At 38.7% G+C, this 19143-nt stretch overlaps 1 protein-coding gene and 3 pseudogenes across 5 annotated transcripts; 3 read left to right on the top strand and 1 right to left on the bottom strand.

Moving 5' to 3' along the window:
• Positions 1-9862: 9862 nt before the first annotated feature.
• LOC110771175 (cyclin-U4-1-like) lies at positions 9863-10849 on the top strand. Its single transcript, XM_021975433.1, has 2 exons — positions 9863-10197; positions 10573-10849. The coding sequence occupies exons 1-2, from the start codon at positions 9863-9865 to the stop codon at positions 10847-10849; spliced, it is 612 nt and encodes a 203-aa protein (XP_021831125.1).
• Positions 10850-12661: 1812 nt separating this feature from the next.
• Positions 12662-13533, top strand: LOC148297612 (receptor-like protein 51 pseudogene; annotated as a pseudogene).
• A 536-nt stretch (positions 13534-14069) lies between these two features.
• On the bottom strand, positions 14070-15887 carry LOC110746424 (uncharacterized; annotated as a pseudogene). Of its 4 annotated transcripts, none has more exons than XR_015835414.1 (2): positions 15612-15887; positions 14070-15504 (listed from the first exon to the last, which is right to left on the bottom strand). The product of XR_015835414.1 is annotated as an uncharacterized LOC110746424, transcript variant X2 (transcript). The 4 variants fall into 4 exon arrangements; XR_015835416.1 differs by having other exon boundaries at positions 14070-15477; XR_015835408.1 differs by having other exon boundaries at positions 14070-15443.
• A 578-nt stretch (positions 15888-16465) lies between these two features.
• Positions 16466-18822, top strand: LOC110746422 (uncharacterized; annotated as a pseudogene).
• Positions 18823-19143: the final 321 nt, after the last annotated feature.

Below are 19143 nucleotides of genomic sequence, written 5' to 3'. Positions count from 1 at the left end.
ATGTTAGCTATCTTGGTTTGAATTAAGAGTAGACACCATGCTTTAATTCGAATTGAACTATGAATAGGAAGAGTATGTATGGACATTCGACAACAGGGATTAGATACATGCTTGGTTGTTTAAAATGTTCTTCTATGCTTAATGGGTTCCTAATGCTTAATTTTAGGTTAGACAACAAATGATCAAATTAGGGAATTAGGAACACAAGGTTATGACCAAACACCATGGCTTAATCATACATTAGCTAGAATCAATCCGTTAATCTAATTGAACTTGGGAACTTATCTACTTGAGTTAGTTATTTTCTTTCTTCCTTGTTTTATTTATTTCCTTTCTTTTTCATTTCTGTTTTGTGTAGGGAAACTAAATTGGATCATTCAATCACCAATCCCTGTGGAATCGACCTCGCACTTACATACTCTAAACTACCAACGGTTCGTGCACTTGCGAGTATCACAAGTTGAGGATGCAGCTTAATCCATTTTGGTGCAGCTGTATCTACACAACATGCATATTTACATATCATTTTGTACCCTTCTAGCTTATGATTTGGTTATGTTTTTGAGTTAAACTTGTGCTTTTAATCTTTTTTGTGTTTATCTTTCAGTTCATTGAGCTTTAGGTAATAATGAGGGCTTTGGATAGTAAATGATGCAATCCATGCATGTTAAGGCCTAATTTGGATGAATGGATGAAGAGCTTAAAGACAAACTCAATTTTGGCTACAGTCCCCTGCCAGCCCAGTTTCGTAGGTCATATTGCAAGCTTTGTTTCAGCAACCTACATAGCTCGGATGAGGCCACATTCTTCATGAAAGTTGTTCCAATGGGTGTGTAATATAACATATCCAAAATTGTTTTATGCTCTTATATTTTGAGTTTCTTGGACTTTGTTTTATCCATACCCTTCATTTCTTACTCACCTTACACCCTTGGCCCCATTACAACCTATGTTAAAGACCTAAATTGATCTTAAATGTCATGTGGTTGAATTGCATTCATTTTTCTACTTTTAAGTGCTTGGCATCCTTCTTGAGATCATATTAATGCAAGTTCTTCATCTTTCTATTTCGAGTTAAGTCTTTATGGTTTAACTCTAATCTCATGTTTATAACTGAGTGTTGCATTATAGCCCTCTTCCGAGTGATTCATTTGTGAGAGGACAACTTTGGTGAGATTTGAAGTTGAACTTGTGCTTTGTATGATTTTTGAAATTGTGTGAAAACTAAGATTGGGGAATTTGTTGCATTTGGCTATCACACTACCACACTTTGAGCATATTATGTTTTGAACTTTGCCGCTTTGTGAATAATGTTTAAAATTGAGCTTTTATTGTTAAAACTTTTGAGTCATGTGCATGAGTCATTTCTCTTCAGAAAATGTTCGGAAAGATTGTTTTGAGTTCTTTTTATTTTTGTAATTTTTTTTGTTTTGTTTTGTTCTGTTTTTGTTAATGTAATTATTATTATTTTTATTTATTATTATTATTATTATTTTTTTGCTTAAGGACTAACAATCTTTTAAGTTTTCTAATTACCTTGTTTTACAGAGTCAGTAAAACGTTTGTGGGTATCGTATCTGTTAAACCCTCAGGAGACAAAACTCCTCCTACTAGGGATGCCTAGAGGTTTAAAGGCTTGTTGCATATGCTCAATGCAAATCGAGTTACCTACGAAAGTGGTCTAGTTAACTTCTTGTTTGTTTTTATCTTTGTTTTCCTTTTGTTTTGCTCGAGGACTAGCAAAATCTAGGTTTGGGGGTATTTGATCGGTGCATATTTACATATCATTTTGTACCCTTCTAGCTTATGATTTGGTTATGTTTTTGAGTTAAACTTGTGCTTTTAATCTTTTTTGTGTTTATCTTTCAGTTCATTGAGCTTTATGTAATAATGAGGGCTTTGGATAGTAAATGATGCAATCCATGCATGTTAAGGCCTAATTTGGATGAATGGATGAAGAGCTTAAAGACAAACTCAATTTTGGCTACAGTCCCCTGCCAGCCCAGTTTCGTAGGTCATATTGCAAGCTTTGTTTCAGCAACCTACATAGCTCGGATGAGGCCACATTCTTCATGAAAGTTGTTCCAATGGGTGTGTAATATAACATATCCAACATTCAGCCCCATTGGATAAATATGGAGTCTGTTACCTAGCAAACACAGAGCCATGCTCAGGATGGATTTTATCAGCGCGCAAAATGAGTTAGCAATTTGTTTTGGCCTTAACTTCCTCCTCCGACCTTGGATTGGCCCAAATGATATATGGCTGGAAAGAAGACATTCTGAACTTCAAGTTTGAGTGCTTAAAGTCTTAATTTGCTTAAGGGAAGCCCAATTCGTAAGCCCTTGAAGTTGCTGGTCATGCTGACCTCAGGATGAGCTATTATTTCTGGTTGGAAGCTTGGTCATGGTGACATGAAGATGAGCTAGGGCTGCTGGTGGGATTTATTAGTGAAGTGCATCAACCATTTCAGATTTTATAATGGAAGTGTTGTATGCATTAGTGAAGTGCATCAACCATTTCAGATTTTATAAAACAAGTGTTGTATGCATTAGCCATACTTAATTCAGATTTTCAGCTTCCTTAGGCCTATATATAGTGAGGTTTCCCAAGCTTGTAAACACACCCCAAGGGGGGGAGCTCTCAAACACTTCTCTAGAGCTCCCTTCCCTTCTCTCCCTCAAATTCTCTTAGTTTCTCTTTCTAGTTTTCAATTGTTATAATGAGATCTTTGTGCTGAAATTCTCCTTAAGTTTTTCCAAGTTCTACTTAATTTTCATTGTTATGTAAATTCTTTTCTTTAGTTTTTCAAGTTTGATTAGTTTCCAAGTTTCAATTATGGTTCATGTTCTTATTCATTATGCTTATAAGTTAATATGCTAGTTTGAATGATTGATCACCATTTAGGCTTGCATGTTAGCTATCTTGGTTTGAATTAAGAGTATACACCATGCTTTAATTCGAATTGAACTATGAATAGGAAGAGTATGTATGGACATTCGACAACAGGGATTAGATACATACTTGGTTGTTTAAAATGTTCTTCTATGCTTAATGGGTTCCTAATGCTTAATTTTAGGTTAGACAACAAATGATCAAATTAGGGAATTAGGAACACAAGGTTATGACCACACACCATGGCTTAATCATACTTTAGCTAGAATCAATCCATTAATCTAATTGAACTTGGGAACTTATCTGCTTGAGTTAGTTATTTCTTTCTTCCTTGTTTTATTTATTTCCTTTCTTTTTCATTTCTGTTTTGTGTAGGAAAAATGAATTGGATCATTCAATCACCAATCCTCGTGGGATCGACCTCGCACTTACATATGCTATACTACCTAACGGCTCGTGCACTTGCGAGTATCACAAGTTGAGGATGCAATTGAATCCATTTTGGTGCAGCTGTATCCACACAACAATGCACTTGTGAACACTCTCACAACCCTTGGTGTTTCCCCCTTTGCCTTTGGTGTCTAGACTTACAAGACCACAACTCAGTTCCAACTTGAACTGATTGCCCTCTCTCTCTTCCTCCCTTGGTGAGTTAAACCTCCTTTGGACACAATAGCTCCCAACTACTTAACCACCTTGAGATTAACCACCTCCATTGTGTCTTGCTTCCTCTTCCCTTTAATACACAAGCCTTTGGACCAAGGAGAAGGCTCCATCCTTTTCTCCCACGTTCTCCCCTTGGTTTCCAGACATGGACCACAACTTGGGCAGACCAAAGGCTAGTCATTTGTAGCTGCATGTTTAGCCACCCTATCTAGAGCCATAGGGTAGGTACCCCTTAGAACTCTATTCTCTCCCAAGCTCTCTTTTCTCTCTCACCCCTTTGCTCAATACTTTCATGCACTTGTGAACACTCTCACAACCCTTGATGTTTCCCCCTTTGGTGTCTAGACTTACAAGACTACAACTCAGCTCTAACTTGAACTGATTGCCCTCTCTCTCTTTCTCCCTTGGTGAGTTAACCTCCTTTGAACACAACAGCTCCCAGCTACTTGACCACCTTGAGATTAACCACACTTCTTGTTGTCTTGCTTCCTCTTCCCTTTAATATACAAGCCTTTGGACTTGAGAAAAGACTCCTTCTTTCCTCCCACATTCTGCCCTTGGTTTCCAGACATGGACCACAACTTGGGCAGACCAAAGGCTAGTCATTTGTAGCTGCATGTTCAGCCACCATATATAGAGCCATAGGGTAGATACTCCTTGAAGCAAGTCAAAAACATCCTTCAATGCTCCCTCAAACTTCCCAACTGATTGCCAACCCCTATTTGACTCATAGGTGACCCCTAGGGTCCTTGCAATTCGGTGGAAAGTGATAGCCATTGAAAATAGAGTTAGAAACTCGAGGAAATCCGAAACAGCAACTCTGGGCCACCGGTCGTGGATACCTTTTGCGACCGGTCGCAGATACCTTGCAACCGATCGCTCCAGCTTTTCTCAAACTTCTTCGACTCTGTGTAAAAAGCATCCTAAATATGAGCGGTCGCAGATACCTTACGACCGGTCGCCCCCTGTTCCACAAGCATCCTAAATATGAGCCAATTTTACAACACATTCATCGATAGCATGCGAATATCTCTATTTATAGAGAACAGTAACCTTCTCCCTATTTCTGCCTTAACAAAATTGCGGTCACTCCCTATGCTATAAGGAAATTGGTCACTCCTTATGTTCTAAGGAAATGGACTAATCCAGGAAGAATAAGGAAAGGAATATTAAATTCAAGGTTTCACATAAGTTTTTTCTAACAGTTACGTGTATACCAATCTGCGACCAATCGCTCCAGCTTTTCTCAAACTTCTTCGACTCTGTGTAAAAACGACCGGTCTCCCAAAACCTGCGACTGGTCGCCCCCTGTTCCATAAGCATCCTAAATGTGAGCCAATTTTACAACACATTCATCGATAGCATGCGACTATCTCTATTTATAGAGAATAGTACCCTTCTCCCTACGCCTGCCTTAACAAAATAGCGGTCACTCTCTATGCTATAAGGAAATTGGTCACTCCTTATATTCTAAGGAAATGGACTAATCCATGAAGAATAAGGAAAGAAATATTAAATTCAAGGTTTCACATAAATTTTTTCTAACAGTTACGTGTATACCAATCGGCCCCTAACCTTAGCTTGGTGGGCCAAACAGCACGAGTACAAAAGAAGAATAAAAACTGATTTTGAAAAATCAACGTGTTATCACTTTATATTACTTTTATTCTCAAGGCTGGGCATGTTGGTTCAAGCCCATGTTTCTTTTTTCTTTTTTGTCTTTTTGGGTAAAACTCACGTTCTGGTGAAGCAAGAAGCCGGCTGGAAGTTGATATAGAGATTCCAAAGTCTTTCCTTGACGTGCTTTTATTCCCATAGGGCTTGCCGTCGACCTCTAATTACATCATTTAAATACTAAATCCAACCAACTATTTTTAATACATTTCTGTGTGTGGGTGTTCCATTACACTAAAATAATGCATTATTTCCATGCGTGGTATTCGTCAACGTATAGTTTAGGGTTAGTTGACCACTAATCCAAAATCAAATAACAAAGAGAAGTTGTTAACCTTGAAAGCAATCTTTTCAAGTTGGCTAATATTGTTGACCAAGAAGAAAGAGTTAGTTGGCCTATTTTTATTTAATGCATTTATTTATTTTTTATTTATCCTTTTCTGCCTACTGTAGACAGTCTTGTTGGAAACACACAATAATCTTAGAATTTGGAAGAGTCTACCAGAAGAATGTGAGTTTCTTTGTAAGACTCATAAGTCTATTTGGTCAAACAAAGAAGTTTTCAAAAGGAAGAAACCAGTCTTGTTCAGTATCTTCCTTTTTTGTATCAATAAAATTTGATCATGAATTTCTCTTATTGATACATAAAGTTTTGGTGTCCATAGTGCATCCTCACTCTTTTTACATGAGTATAAATAACGTGTAACACTCACGTGCCGGATTTGGTCTTCGAATTCCTTGCGCTTTCGGAGGCGGTAATCTGCGAGCTCGATGGGATCAGTGATCTTCTGCTTGGGAGGTCAGATTTCAGCCTCCTGGCACTCACGTGCCTCACGGAGGATTTGCTCTGCGGTAATTTGAACAGGGGTCGGGGTTTTGTTCTTAACCCTAATGGGTCGTGGTAGCATGACGTCGGCATCCTTTCGGGTTAAGAACCCTAGGGTTGGGTCTGCGTCCTTGAAGGAAGCCATGGCTGGGGTTTACTCGCCTGGAAAATCTAAAACTTGACAATGTTTTGCAAATTTCCGTATGCGTTCTGTTGTGAAAATGGCACTTGCACTTTCACTCTCCCCCCAATGATCTTGTTGTTGATGGAGTTTGTGACAAACACAGCAATGGATGAATCACACACACACACACACTTGAGAAACCAACCAAGCACAAAGTGACACAAGAATTTATAGAGGTTCAGCAATTGCCTACATCCTCTTGGTGATCCCCTTGAGAAATTCACTAATGAAAGAATAAGTTACAACTTTGGTTTACAAAGAAAACCCCCTTAGAACTCTATTCTATCCCAAGCTCTCTTTTCTCTCTCACCCCTTGCTCAACACTTTGATGCACTTGTGAACACTCTCACAACCCTTGGTGTTTCCCCCTTTGGTGTCTAGACGTACAAGACCACAACTTAGTTCCAACTTGAACTGATTGCCCTCTCTCTCTTCCTCCCTTGGTGAGTTAAACCTCCTTTGGACACAATAGCTCCCAACTACTTGACCACCTTGAGATTAACCACCTCCATTGTGTCTTGCTTCCTCTTCCCTTTAATACACAAGCCTTTGGACCAAGGAGAAGGCTCCATCCTTTTCTCCCACGTTCTCCCCTTGGTTTCCAGACATGGACCACAACTTGGGCAGACCAAAGGCTAGTCATTTGTAGCTGCATGTTTAGCCACCCTATCTAGAGCCATAGGGTAGGTACCCCTTAGAACTCTATTCTCTCCCAAGCTCTCTTTTCTCTCTCACCCCTTTGCTCAACACTTTGATGCAATTGTGAACACTCTCACAACCCTTGGTGTTTCCCCCTTTGGTGTTTAGACTTACAAGACTACAACTCAACTCTAACTTGAACTCTAACACAATAGCTCCCAGCTACTTGACCACCTTGAGATTAACCACACTTCTTGTTGTCTTGCTTCCTCTTCCCTTTAATACACAAGCCTTTGGACTTGAGAAAAGACTCATTCTTTCCTCCCACATTCTGCCCTTGGTTTCCAGACATGGACCACAACTTGGGCAGACCAAAGGCTAGTCATTTGTAGCTGCATGTTCAGCCACCATATATAGAGCCATAGGGTAGGTACTCCTTGAAGCAAGTCAACAAACATCCTTCAATGCTCCCTCAAACTTCCCAACTGATTGCCAACCCCTATTTGACTCATAGGTGACCCCTAGGGTCCTTGCAATTCGGTGGAAAGTGATAGCCATTGAAAATAGAGTTAGAAACTCGAGGAAATCCGAAATAGCAACTCTGGGCCACCGGTCGCGGATACCTTGCGACCGGTCGCGGACACTTTTTGGATACCTTGCGACCAGTCGCAGATACCTTGCAACCGATTGCTCCAGCTTTTCTCAAACTTCTTCGACTTTGTGTAAAAACGACCGGTCGCCCAAAACTTGCGACTGGTCGCCCCCTGGTCCACAAGCATCCTAAATGTGAGCCAATTTTACAACACATTCATCGATAGCATGCGAATATCTCTATTTATAAAGAACAGTACCCTTCTCCCTATGCCTGCCTTAACAAAATTGCGGTCACTCCCTATGCTATAAGGAAATTGGTCACTCCTTATGTTCTAAGGAAATTGACTAATCCAGGAAGAATAAGGAAAGGAATATTAAATTCAAGGTTTCACATAAATTTTTTCTAACAGTTACGTGTATACCAATCGGCCTCTAACCTTAGCTTGGTGGGCCAAACAGCACAAGTACAAAAGAAGAATAAAAACTAATTTTAAAAAATCAACGTGTTATCATTTTATATTACTTTTATTCTCAAGGCTGGGCATGTTGGTTCAAGCCCACGTTTCTTTTTTCTTTTTTGTCTTTTTGGGTAAAACTCACGTTCTGGTGAAGCAAGAAGCTGGCTGGAAGTTGATATAGAGATTCCAAAGTCTTTCCTTGACGTGCTTTTATTCCCATAGGGCTTGCCGTCGACCTCTAATTACATCATTTAAATACTAAATCCAACCAACTATTTTTAATACATTTCTGTGTGTGGGTGTTCCGTTACACTAAAATAATGCATTATTTTCATGCGTGGTATTCGTCAACTTATAGTTTAGGGTTAGTTGACCACTAATCCAAAATCAAATAACAAAGAGAAGTTGTTAACCTTGAAAGCAATCTTTTCAAGTTGGCTGATATTGTTGACCAAGAAGAAAGAGTTAGTTGGCCTATTTTTATTTCATGCATTTATTTATTTTTTATTTATCTTTTTCTGCCTACTGTAGACAGTCTTGTTGGAAACACACAATAATCTTAGAATTTGGAAGAGTCTACCAGAAGAATGCGAGTTTCTTTGTAAGACTCGTAAGAAATAAAGCATTTATGACTTTCCAAATTATGGAGTATGGTTGGAGTTGAAATTTTTTAGAGAGCTCATAAAATAGCTTTTGGGTGTTTTAGCTAAAATTTAGCTAAGAAATAGGGAGCATGATTGCGGATGCTCTAAATTTGCAACTTTAATTTTCAGTGTAACAAAAGCAGCATATATAAATGCCCTAGACAAACAAAGCAATTCCATGTTATGCCACCCAATTGTATGGGAATCACAACACATGCAATGCAAAGATGCAAGATCTCTTAGAACGTGGGGCCCCACATTACAATCACAAATTTTCCAACATGTCACATGATTGGTACTGCATGCTACCACAATTGTCACAGCGAATCACCAAAAAATCCCACATTCATTTGAAGAAAAAGACACTATTAATCCATCCTTTCTCCCTCTCTTAAAAGGTTTGAAATCTATATATATAAAGCAAAAGGCAAAGAATGGTAAAACATTCAAAATACCAAAAAATACCCTTAGTTAATGCAAACATTAAGAATTGAAATTATTAATTAAATGAGGATAATATGGTAAATTCACAACTTTTCATATTAAAAAAAATTAAAAGAAAAAGAAAAATCAGATAATTGATCCTATTTTTATGGAACATGACTACTCATTATCTTTTTTAATTCTAAAATAAATTTAAATTTTTTTATAAAAAAAAAAAAAAAAAAAAAAAAAGCCTCTCGCAGGCGCGGAAGCATGTACGGAGAGGCTATTAATAAGAAAAAGAAAAAAAATCCTTTACCCAACTCAAGATTCAATCTTTTTTATTTGAAAATGAGACAAGTGAAAACCCCACTAAACCAGTAAGGATATGTAAAGTTCTAATTCCAATTGTTGAGGCTATTCTGGTAATAAGAACCTACCCATTAATGTTAACTACCTTTTTGTTTAAACTGTTTTTGTTTTCCGTTTTTTTAATTTAATTTTTATAATCGAAATAAAAAGAAAAAGGGAGAGCAAGAGAAAAATGATTGTGGTAAGAAAATATTCCATGTGAAAATACATAGAACAATGTGGAACAAACAAATAAAAGATAAACCTAAAAAAACTAAATACAGTTTTAAATAATTTTAGTTTTTAGTTTTATAAATTTTCCATTGCTTTCTCTTCTTTGACCTCTATCATTTCTCATGCTCCCTCTTTTCTTTAACTAAAAACCAAAACCCAAAAATACAAAACACTAATTCCTAACGACCCTTTATATATAGCCCAACATAAGCACTAAGCACCAACAGAAATTCAAAACACTTGAGAACCAAACCAAAACTTGTTCTCATCATCAATGGCAGAGCTAGAGAACCCAATAGTGATGACAAAGGTCATCACATTCCTCTCTTCCCTGGTTCAAAGGGTGGCTGAATCAAATGACATCAATTGTGAATTCCAACCCCAGAAAATCTCTGTCTTCCATGGCCAAACCAGGCCCCCCATATCAATACAGAGCTCTTTAGAGAGAATTTTCAAGTACGCCGATTGTAGCCCATCTTGCTTAATTGTTGCATATGTTTATCTGGATCGGTTTTCTCAGAGGCAACCCGATTTGCCTATCAATTCGTACAACGTTCACCAGTTGCTGATTACTAGTGTCATGGTGGCTGCAAAGTTCATGGATGACATGTAAGTGTTGAAAGTTGAATTTTATTAGCTCATGATGAACAGAGTTTGGAAAATATCTTTGGCTTTGAACTTTTGGTGTTTGAGTTACTTAGATGATTTTTTATTCAAGTTATTTAGTTTTAGTTACATAAGTGAATTAAGCCTGGGAAATTCAAAGGGAGATCATTCAAAGATTTTGTATTTGTTTATGTGGCCATTTTGCATTGTGTTCATCTAAATATAGAAGTTTTGGAATATTCTGTTTCATGCATGAATGTAGATGGAAACTGAAACTGAATTTACTGGAATATTTTGGAATATTCTGGCTCATATGGTCATCACTCACAGAAAATTTTGTGCAATGTCAGAATGAACTAATCTCCATGTAATATTCAGGTACTACAACAATGCCTATTATGCAAAAGTTGGAGGCATCAGCACAATAGAGATGAATTTTCTTGAGGTGGATTTCCTTTTTGGTTTGAACTTCAACTTAAATGTGACCCCCTCAACCTTCACCACCTACTTTTCCTACCTCCAGAGAGAGATGCTCTTACTGCAGCCTCCTCTAGATTCTGCAGATTCTTCTCTTAGTTTAGGCAAATCACTAAAGCTCCACTTGTGCTTTGATGAGGGTGAAACCTTCCATCAGCAACAGCAGCTAGCTGTTTAATTAAAAGCTCTTGGAAGGGTTTCCCCCAAAAACAGTAGTGGTTGAGGTAGTGATTTTTAGTACTTCTAAAAGTACTATATTTGGCTGGCAAAATGAACATTAGATATTTTTGTCAGCGTTTTCTTTTCTTTTCTTTTTTGGTTTTTGTAATTGAAGTTGTGTACAGATGAGTCTTGAATTTCCAGTCTGGAGAAGCAAAGCAATGCCTCTAAATAGCCTGTTTGGTTGATATATACTTGTTCTTATCCATAAATGTTAGGGTTCTCTCTTGACTCTTAGGTTGCCATGCATGCATGGCAATTTGGTCATACTTGGTCAGAATTTGGAAGGAATTTGAGTGGCGAGTATAAAACCTTATTTGGTGACATGGGCAAAGCACTCTTTTATTTTATTGTAGTCATATTTGGTGTTGCAAGTTGGTTTTGGTTGACAGTTATTGATCTTGAGCTGGGAACAAGGAACATGTGCAATCATGGGCCACTGATCCAATCCGATAACCTGTTAAGTTAACGAAATAAAGTTGGATCTTGTCTAATCCGATTCGATAATAATTCGATCTTATTTGATATAACATATATTTCATTTTATTTTATTTTTACTTACTTAATATATATATATGCATATGTAACAATCTTGTTAATTTTGAAAATAAATAAAAATATTTTTCAATTATTTATATATATTACATAAAAGAATTTGGATCGGCTTATCAAATCTGATATCGAATAATTCAAAAAATCAAATATAGATCTAATTGTTAATGATCTGTCATATTTTGGATTAAATCGGGTCGGATTTTAGGTGCTCCGCTCCATCTCTGACTCGTTTACAGACCTACTGATCGGGGGGAGAGAGAAGAGAGAGAAGTTTAGAAATTAAATTCCAACTAGTATTGAGTTAAAATTAAAAAGTGGCTTAGATCAATGATTTATTTTCCTAACAATCTTCATTTGAGAGTTCTAGAATCCTATATAAATTGAATCAAATAGTGAGCAAACCCTAGACACTCTCTTCCCTCACTTGTGTGGGCCGATCGGGGTAAACTAATTTCTCTTTGTCGTGTGATAACCAAAAACGCAACAACCTTCGTGTTATTGTTTGTCCCAAAAGTATTCACGAATTCTCTTGAGTGATCCCACTATCATGCCCTCATTGGAATCAGTGGCAGATCTAAGATTCGAAAGCCGGTCGAACGAAACTTACATGAAAAACTTGACATATGAGTGAATTTCATTAATAAACATAGAAAAATACACCTAGTCAATCGACGTAATAATCATTACCCTCAAATGCATCTTTATACATAAATAAAAGCTTATAAAAAACAAAAACAACAAGTAAATGCAATGCAACACAAAAATAATAGCACAAGCTCACCCACAAATACTAAGCCCGTCTGGTAACGTTTTCGGAGAGTGTTTTCTGAGAATATTTTCAAAGAATGAAAACAAGAAAACGAATTTGCATTTTCAGGAAATGAAAATGCGTCTGGTAGATTAATTAGAAAACATCTTCAGAAAACAAAAACAATAAAAACGCGTCTGGTAGTACAATTTGAAATAATAATATGTGAGTTATTTTTATGAAAACGTTTTCCACGAGAATAAAAACAACTTTTTTCTGTTTTCTACAAGTACACATGAACTTGTTTTCATTTTATGAAAACATTCTCAATGTTTTCTGTTTTTGGGCCACCGAACGTGTTTTTGCCTTATTTTTGTTCTTTGAAAATGAAAACAACCTCTTAAAACGTTACCGAACGGTATTATCAATAAATAACCGAAACTCATACTATACAACTCATTTTCAAATACCATTGCCCCTATCCACTTCTCGGCCTATCTCGTTGCCTCTCTCCACTCCTTCACCTGCATTAACAGCCTCTGTAGGCTCACTGGCGTCTGGCTCGCGCACCTCCAAAACCTCACTGATTTCACTGTCTCCAATGTCCAAGTCAATGCCTCTGGACTCTTTGTCATTCATAGTAACATGAAGAAGCTCAGGTCTGTGACCATCTCTCCTCATGCCAATCTAACTGGTAGTGTTCCAAGACACTTCAATTTGAACCTTACCCACGTCGATTTTTTGGGTAATAAGCTACAGGGGAAGACACCCTCTTCAATCACACTCCTTGAAAACCTTGGAAAACTTGATCTTTCCTCTAATTCCCTCAATGGAGAAATACCCATTTCATTTGGGGACCTGATTCCAGTAAAGAACACGTCTTTAGCTTCAAATTCGTTGTCTGTAGCCATACTAGAGTTAATGTTTGCAATTCCAGGGTTAGTTCATGTTGATCTGAGCTCTAATAAGCTAAATGGTACAATTCCAGAGTTCCTCTTTGATATGAAGAGATTGAAACACTTGAATCTTGCAAACAATGACTTCGATGGAGTTTTGCTTTATAAGCAAATTGTCAGTGTTTAAGATTAGCAGGCACATCAATTTGTGCTATAACCACTCTGTTTTGTCATCAAAATTGAAGCTTGGGATTTTTCCTTGTGACAAGAGTGGTGGTCATGGGGAAGGGGAAGCTAGTTTGGGATGATTTTTTGTTTTGTTTTTTCTCTTTTTCTATAGTTGCTGGGGTTTTGGGTTTGTCGGGACAATGGTTGTGGGATGGATTTGAGGGTTGGAGCTTGCGGGTGGTGTTCATAGGGAATGGGGGATGAAAGAAATCGACGGGGGAGAGGGAGAGCGCAAAGTGGGGAGAGAGAGAGAGAGAGAGAGTTTAATTTTTTAAATTTAATATTTTAATATTTTATTTAATTAAAAAAAAATTTATTTAAAAAGAACCGAGTTGAACTGGAATTGGAACCGGGTTGAACCAGTCCAGTCCGGTTTTTGGTCAACTCAATTCGATTTTAGTCAATACGATTTTTTCCGGTTTGATTCGGCTCAGTTCTTCGGTTTTTCGGTTTAAATGCCCACCCCTAGTGGATTGTTTTTTATTTTTTGGGCTAATTTTTATATTTGATTTAAAAAAAGAATTTTTTATTAATTTGTTTTTCTCCGTGGAGTCCACTACTAGAGCAAAAACAATTCTCTCAGTCTGCTCTATCTTTTCTCATTCGATGGTGAGTGGGAGACAATATTTCCTTATGCTACATTTCAGCGTTGGGGGGACATATATAAAAATTGCTTATTATTTTTGTTTTGGGCCCCTACATGATTAGGCCAAGTTTACTACTAAACTAATCTTTTTGCGTGGGCTTGGGCATCGACATAAACAATAAATATTATTGTCAAGAATATCTGAACATTGTGACAAGATGATAACAATATAAAGGATTGAATGTAAACAAAAATGTAAACAAGCATTGAATTTAAAGGATGATTACTTTCTGGACAAGTATTGATGAGAACAACGGAGAGGGAGAGGGGATGCAAGGCCTCTTCCTCTTCGCATTGAATTCATTGGAAACTTAGCTTTAACTAGGCTAACATCACCCATATCCCCAAAGCTAGTCTCCATTATCAACCATTCTTTTAGCAACATCAACCTTTCTACCTTCAATTTATTATTCTTATCCAAGTACTTGACAGCTCTCTCGAAAACCCCTCTACAACGCTGAATGCATACACATTGTTCCTCTCTTCCTTGTGCAACAAGAGAATCCTTGGATTGATGACCTTGTGCCTCAAATTTTGCATAGCTGATCCACACCTTTAGGTGCTGTGTCCGGTCTAAGAGTCTCTCGTAAATCTGTCTAGCTCTCTCAACCTCACCCTCCCATCTCTCAAAGTCAATGTAAGCCTTCCACAACAATCCAGGCTTGTCAAGTTGCGGCTGCCCAATGGCAATTTCGAAAATCCCCCTTGCTCGTTCTTCCTCACCCAGAGTCTTCTCTAGCTCTGCGTACTTGACCCAATTATTGCTATTCCGTGGTGACCAATCCAGATAATTCTCATACAGTTTCCGACATCGATCTACATTCCCAAGTCTCAGCTCCATCTCTATGTACTTGTCAAATATTGCAGCTTTAGGTGCACAGCCTATTGACGCGCCGAGGATCTTGCGCGCCCCCTCGAGATTCAGCTGTCGAATCTCAAACTGGGCCGCATGAAGCCATGCTTTCGCAAACGAAAACTTGGTATGAGGAATCAATTCAAGGCACTGCCTATACGCTTGTCTGGTTCGTTCCACGGCATCTCCTCCAGCAGCAACAAATTCCTCATACCGTGCATAGTCGATCCAAAAATCAACATAGCGCTTCCAAAGCAGCTTGCAAAGCGGAGGAACATTAGCTAAAGCTCTGGCATAGAGCTCTCTAATTCTGTGCTTATTGGCTGGAGCTGGAGCACTATCTTCTTCTAGCCGTATGTAACCAGTCCAGGAATCGTAATTTAGAGGATTGTTCCCAACCTCATGCTCGTACTGAAGCCTCCTCCAATCCCTATTCTGCCTCTCAACATCATAAACCATTGGCCTACGCCCACCCGAGAATCAACTCCCAATTTCTAAATACAGTTCTGAGAATCAACAACTGCAGCTCCTGCTTCTGGCAATTGGGTTTTTGGGACAAGAGAGAATCGTGTTCTGAGACGGGAGGTTTAGAGAGAGGCGAGGGACCCGGTGTACTTCTTTGATTTTCTAGACGGAAAAGGAGGTGGAATCGAATATCAAACTACCAAACCAATTGGGATTAAGAAACCTAATAGAAACCTAATCAAACTAGAATTAAACTGATAATAATAAATAATAATAAAATAAAAAGTAACCTAATCAAACTAGAATTGAAAACCGAAATTAAGAAATTACCAATGAGAAGCGTAAGGGATTCGATAATGGTTATGGTTGAATGCCGAGCCGAGCCGAGGGAATTGGTGATGATAAAACGGGGCCGTCCGAGGAGGGTTTAGGGATCAGACTCCAGACAGAGGGTGGGGAAAAAAAGCGGGTCCGGGTCGGATTGTGAACGATGAGGTTTAGGCTTGCAAGTTGCAGGCTGAGATTAGATAAGAAAGAGGAATGCTTTCAAGAGAGAGCCATATGAGATTGGGAAATAGGTATATCGGGACGGAATAAGGACTCTGTTTCCCGTCCTTTCTTGTCTTCCTTTGTGTATAAGAAATACGCAGCACTTTAGTGGGTCCAATGCGCTTGACCCGTCAGCAAATATAGTCAAACTAACGGAAGGGCTAACTTGTCGTATTTCAGTATATCATTATCGATCAACGGTTAAATGAAAATGTTACTTTCAAAATAATGTCGTAAAATGCAAACGCTTAATATTTATAGTTGAGGCCTGAAGGGGACATAATTTAATTATCTCTAAAAATCTAATCAACCTAAGAGCATCTTCAACCGATATGTCAAATTGCCACGTGGACATTATATAATATAATATAATGTTAGAAATTTTTTACGTGAAACCTTGAATTTAATATTCCTTTCTAAATAAGTTTCCTTATTCTTGTGGGATCAATTTCCTTAGAACACAAGGAGTGACCAATTTCCTCAGAGCATAGGGAGTGACCGCAATTTTCTTAAGGCATAGGGAGAAGGGTACTGTTCTCTATAAATAGAGATATTTGCATGCTATCAATGAATGCATACGAAAATTTGCAAAACATTGTCAAGTTTTAGATTTTCCAAGCGAGTAAACCCCAGCCATGGCTTCCTTCAAGGACGCAGACCCAACCCTGGGATTCTTAACCCGAAAGGATGTCGACGTCATGCTACCACGACCCACTAGGGTTAAGAACAAAACCCCAGCCCCTATTCAAATTACCGCAGAGCAAATCCTCCGTGAGGCACGTGAGCGCCAGGAGGCTGAAATCCGACCTCCCAAGCAGAAGATCATTGATCCCACCGAGCTTGCAGATTACCGCCTCCGAAAGCGCAAGGAATTCGAAGACCAAATCCGGCGCATGAGGGGGAATGTCAGAGACTGGATCAAGTATGCGCAGTGGGAGGAGTCCCATAAGGACTTCGAACGTGCTCGCTCTGTTTGGGAGCGTGCCCTTGAGGTTGATCACCGGAACCCTACCCTGTGGCACAACTATGCTGAGGCGGAGATGAAGAACAAGTTCATCAACCATGCAAGGAATGTGTGGGACCGTGCCATCACCCTCTTGCCTAGAGTTGATCAGATTTGGAACAAGTATATTCACATGGAAGATATTATAGGGAATGTGGCTGGTGCTCGGCAGATATACGAAAGGTGGATGAATTGGATGCCGGACCAGCAAGGCTGGCTCTCCTTCATCAAGTTTGAGCTTCGCTATAATGAGATCGAGCGTGCTAGAGCGATTTTCGAGCGTTTCGTGCAATGTCATTCGAAAGTTGGTGCTTGGATTCGGTATGCCAAGTTTGAGATGAAGAATGGTGAGGTTGGGAGGGCAAGAAATGTATATGAGAGAGCAGTGGAGATCATGGGCGATGATGAGGAGGTCGAGCAGTTATTTGTGGCTTTTGCTGAATTTGAGGAGCGGTGCAAAGAAACTGATAGAGCAAGGCGTATTTATAAATTTGCACTTGATCATATACCCAAACAAAGGGTTGAGGATTTGTATAAAAAGTTTGTGTGTTTGGAGAAGCAATATGGAGATAGACAAGGCATTGAGGATGCGATTGTGGGAAACAGGAGATTTCAATATGAAGACGAGGTTAGGAAGAATCCTCTTAATTACGATTCCTGGTTTGATTATATAAGGCTAGAAGAGAGTGCAGGAAATAAGGACAGAATTAGAGAGGTTTATGAGAGAGCTATTGCTAATGTTCCTCCTGTGCCGGAGAAGCGGTATTGGCAGCGCTACATTTGCTTGTGGATCAATTATGCACTATATGAGGAGCTTGATGCTGGAGACATGGAACGTGCACGAGATGTATATAGGGAATGCCTTCAACTGATTCCTCACAAGAAGTTTTCATTTGCAAAAATATGGCTTCTCGCTGCCTTGCTTGAGATACGACTGCTGAATCTCGAGGGTGCACGCAAGATCCTTGGTACTGCAATAGGCAAGTCACCTAAAGATAAGATATTTAAGAAGTATATTGAGATTGAGCTGAACCTTGGGAATTTCAATCGATGTCGGAAATTGTATGAAAAGTATCTGCATTGGTCCCCAGAAAATTGCTATGCGTGGACCAAGTATGCAGAGTTAGAGAAATCTTTGTGTGAGACAGAACGGACTAGGGCGGTTTTTGAACTTGCCATCACCCAACCAGCACTTGACATGCCTGAATTGTTGTGGAAGGCATACATTGACTTTGAACTATCAGAGGGTGAATTTGAGAGAGCTAGAGAACTTTACGAGAGACTCCTAGACCGAACAAAACACCTAAAGGTGTGGATCAGTTATGCGAAATTTGAGGCATCTGCTATAGCGGAAGCAATGTGTTCAGAAGACCAGGATCAGGATTATCTTTGTGAACAAACGAAGCAATGTGTTCAGCGTGTTCGAAGAATATTTGAGAAAGCTTTTAACTATTTTAGAACTTCAGCACCTGAGTTGAAGGAAGAACGGTGTCTCTTGCTTGAAGAAATGTTGAATGTGGAGGCTAGCTTTGGAGATCTCGGTGATGTTAGCTTAGTCCAGTCTAAGCTTCCAAAGAAACTTAAGAAGCGGAGGCCAATAGTAACCGAAGATGGCCCCGCTGGATATGAGGAATACATTGATTACAGCTTCCCAGAAGAAGCACATACCCAAAACCTCAAGATATTGGAAGCTGCCTACATGTGGAAGAAGCGAAAGGTTTCTGATTAGGAACTTTTTGCTCTTTACTGTTTTATATTCTAAGATTCAGACAGAAATTCCTTCTAATCCTTGTCTTCCCCTGGTTAAGGAATGATCATCAGATGGAATCGATTTGTGAAATCAATGTAATGCTGTTTTTGTGTTTTTAGTTATACTTGGCCTTTGCTGGAGGTCGGGCTAGTTTCTTTTCTCCGTTTGTAATATTTGAAACTATAAAATCTGTTCTGCTATGCGGAAGATGGTATTCTGGATCTCAATAATGCTGCTGATACTTTAGAGGTGACTACTTTCCCATCTGTTGTAATGTATTCTTTGTCAGGGATCTGTAAATTATAAGTGTTCTTTTTATGTAGGTGCAAAAGAGGCGGATATATGATATAACAAATGTTCTTGGAGGAATTGGTCTCATAGAAAAGAAGCTCAAAAATGGAATTCGGTGGAAGTAAGGAATTAGTTCTTGAAGGAATTGGTCTCATAACAAATGTTCTCGTAGACCCTTTTTCCATAGCGTTTTTCCAACGCTGTGTTTGCATTTTCAATAGCATTCCATTAATGTTATCAGATTTTGTATAGCCGGATGGGCCAGAAAA

This window comes from Prunus avium, chromosome 1 (assembly GCF_965620075.1).
Source record: "Prunus avium chromosome 1, drPruAviu1.hap1.1, whole genome shotgun sequence".
Lineage (NCBI taxonomy): Eukaryota > Viridiplantae > Streptophyta > Magnoliopsida > Rosales > Rosaceae > Prunus > Prunus avium.
This window is presented reverse-complemented; position numbering and strand designations above follow the sequence as displayed.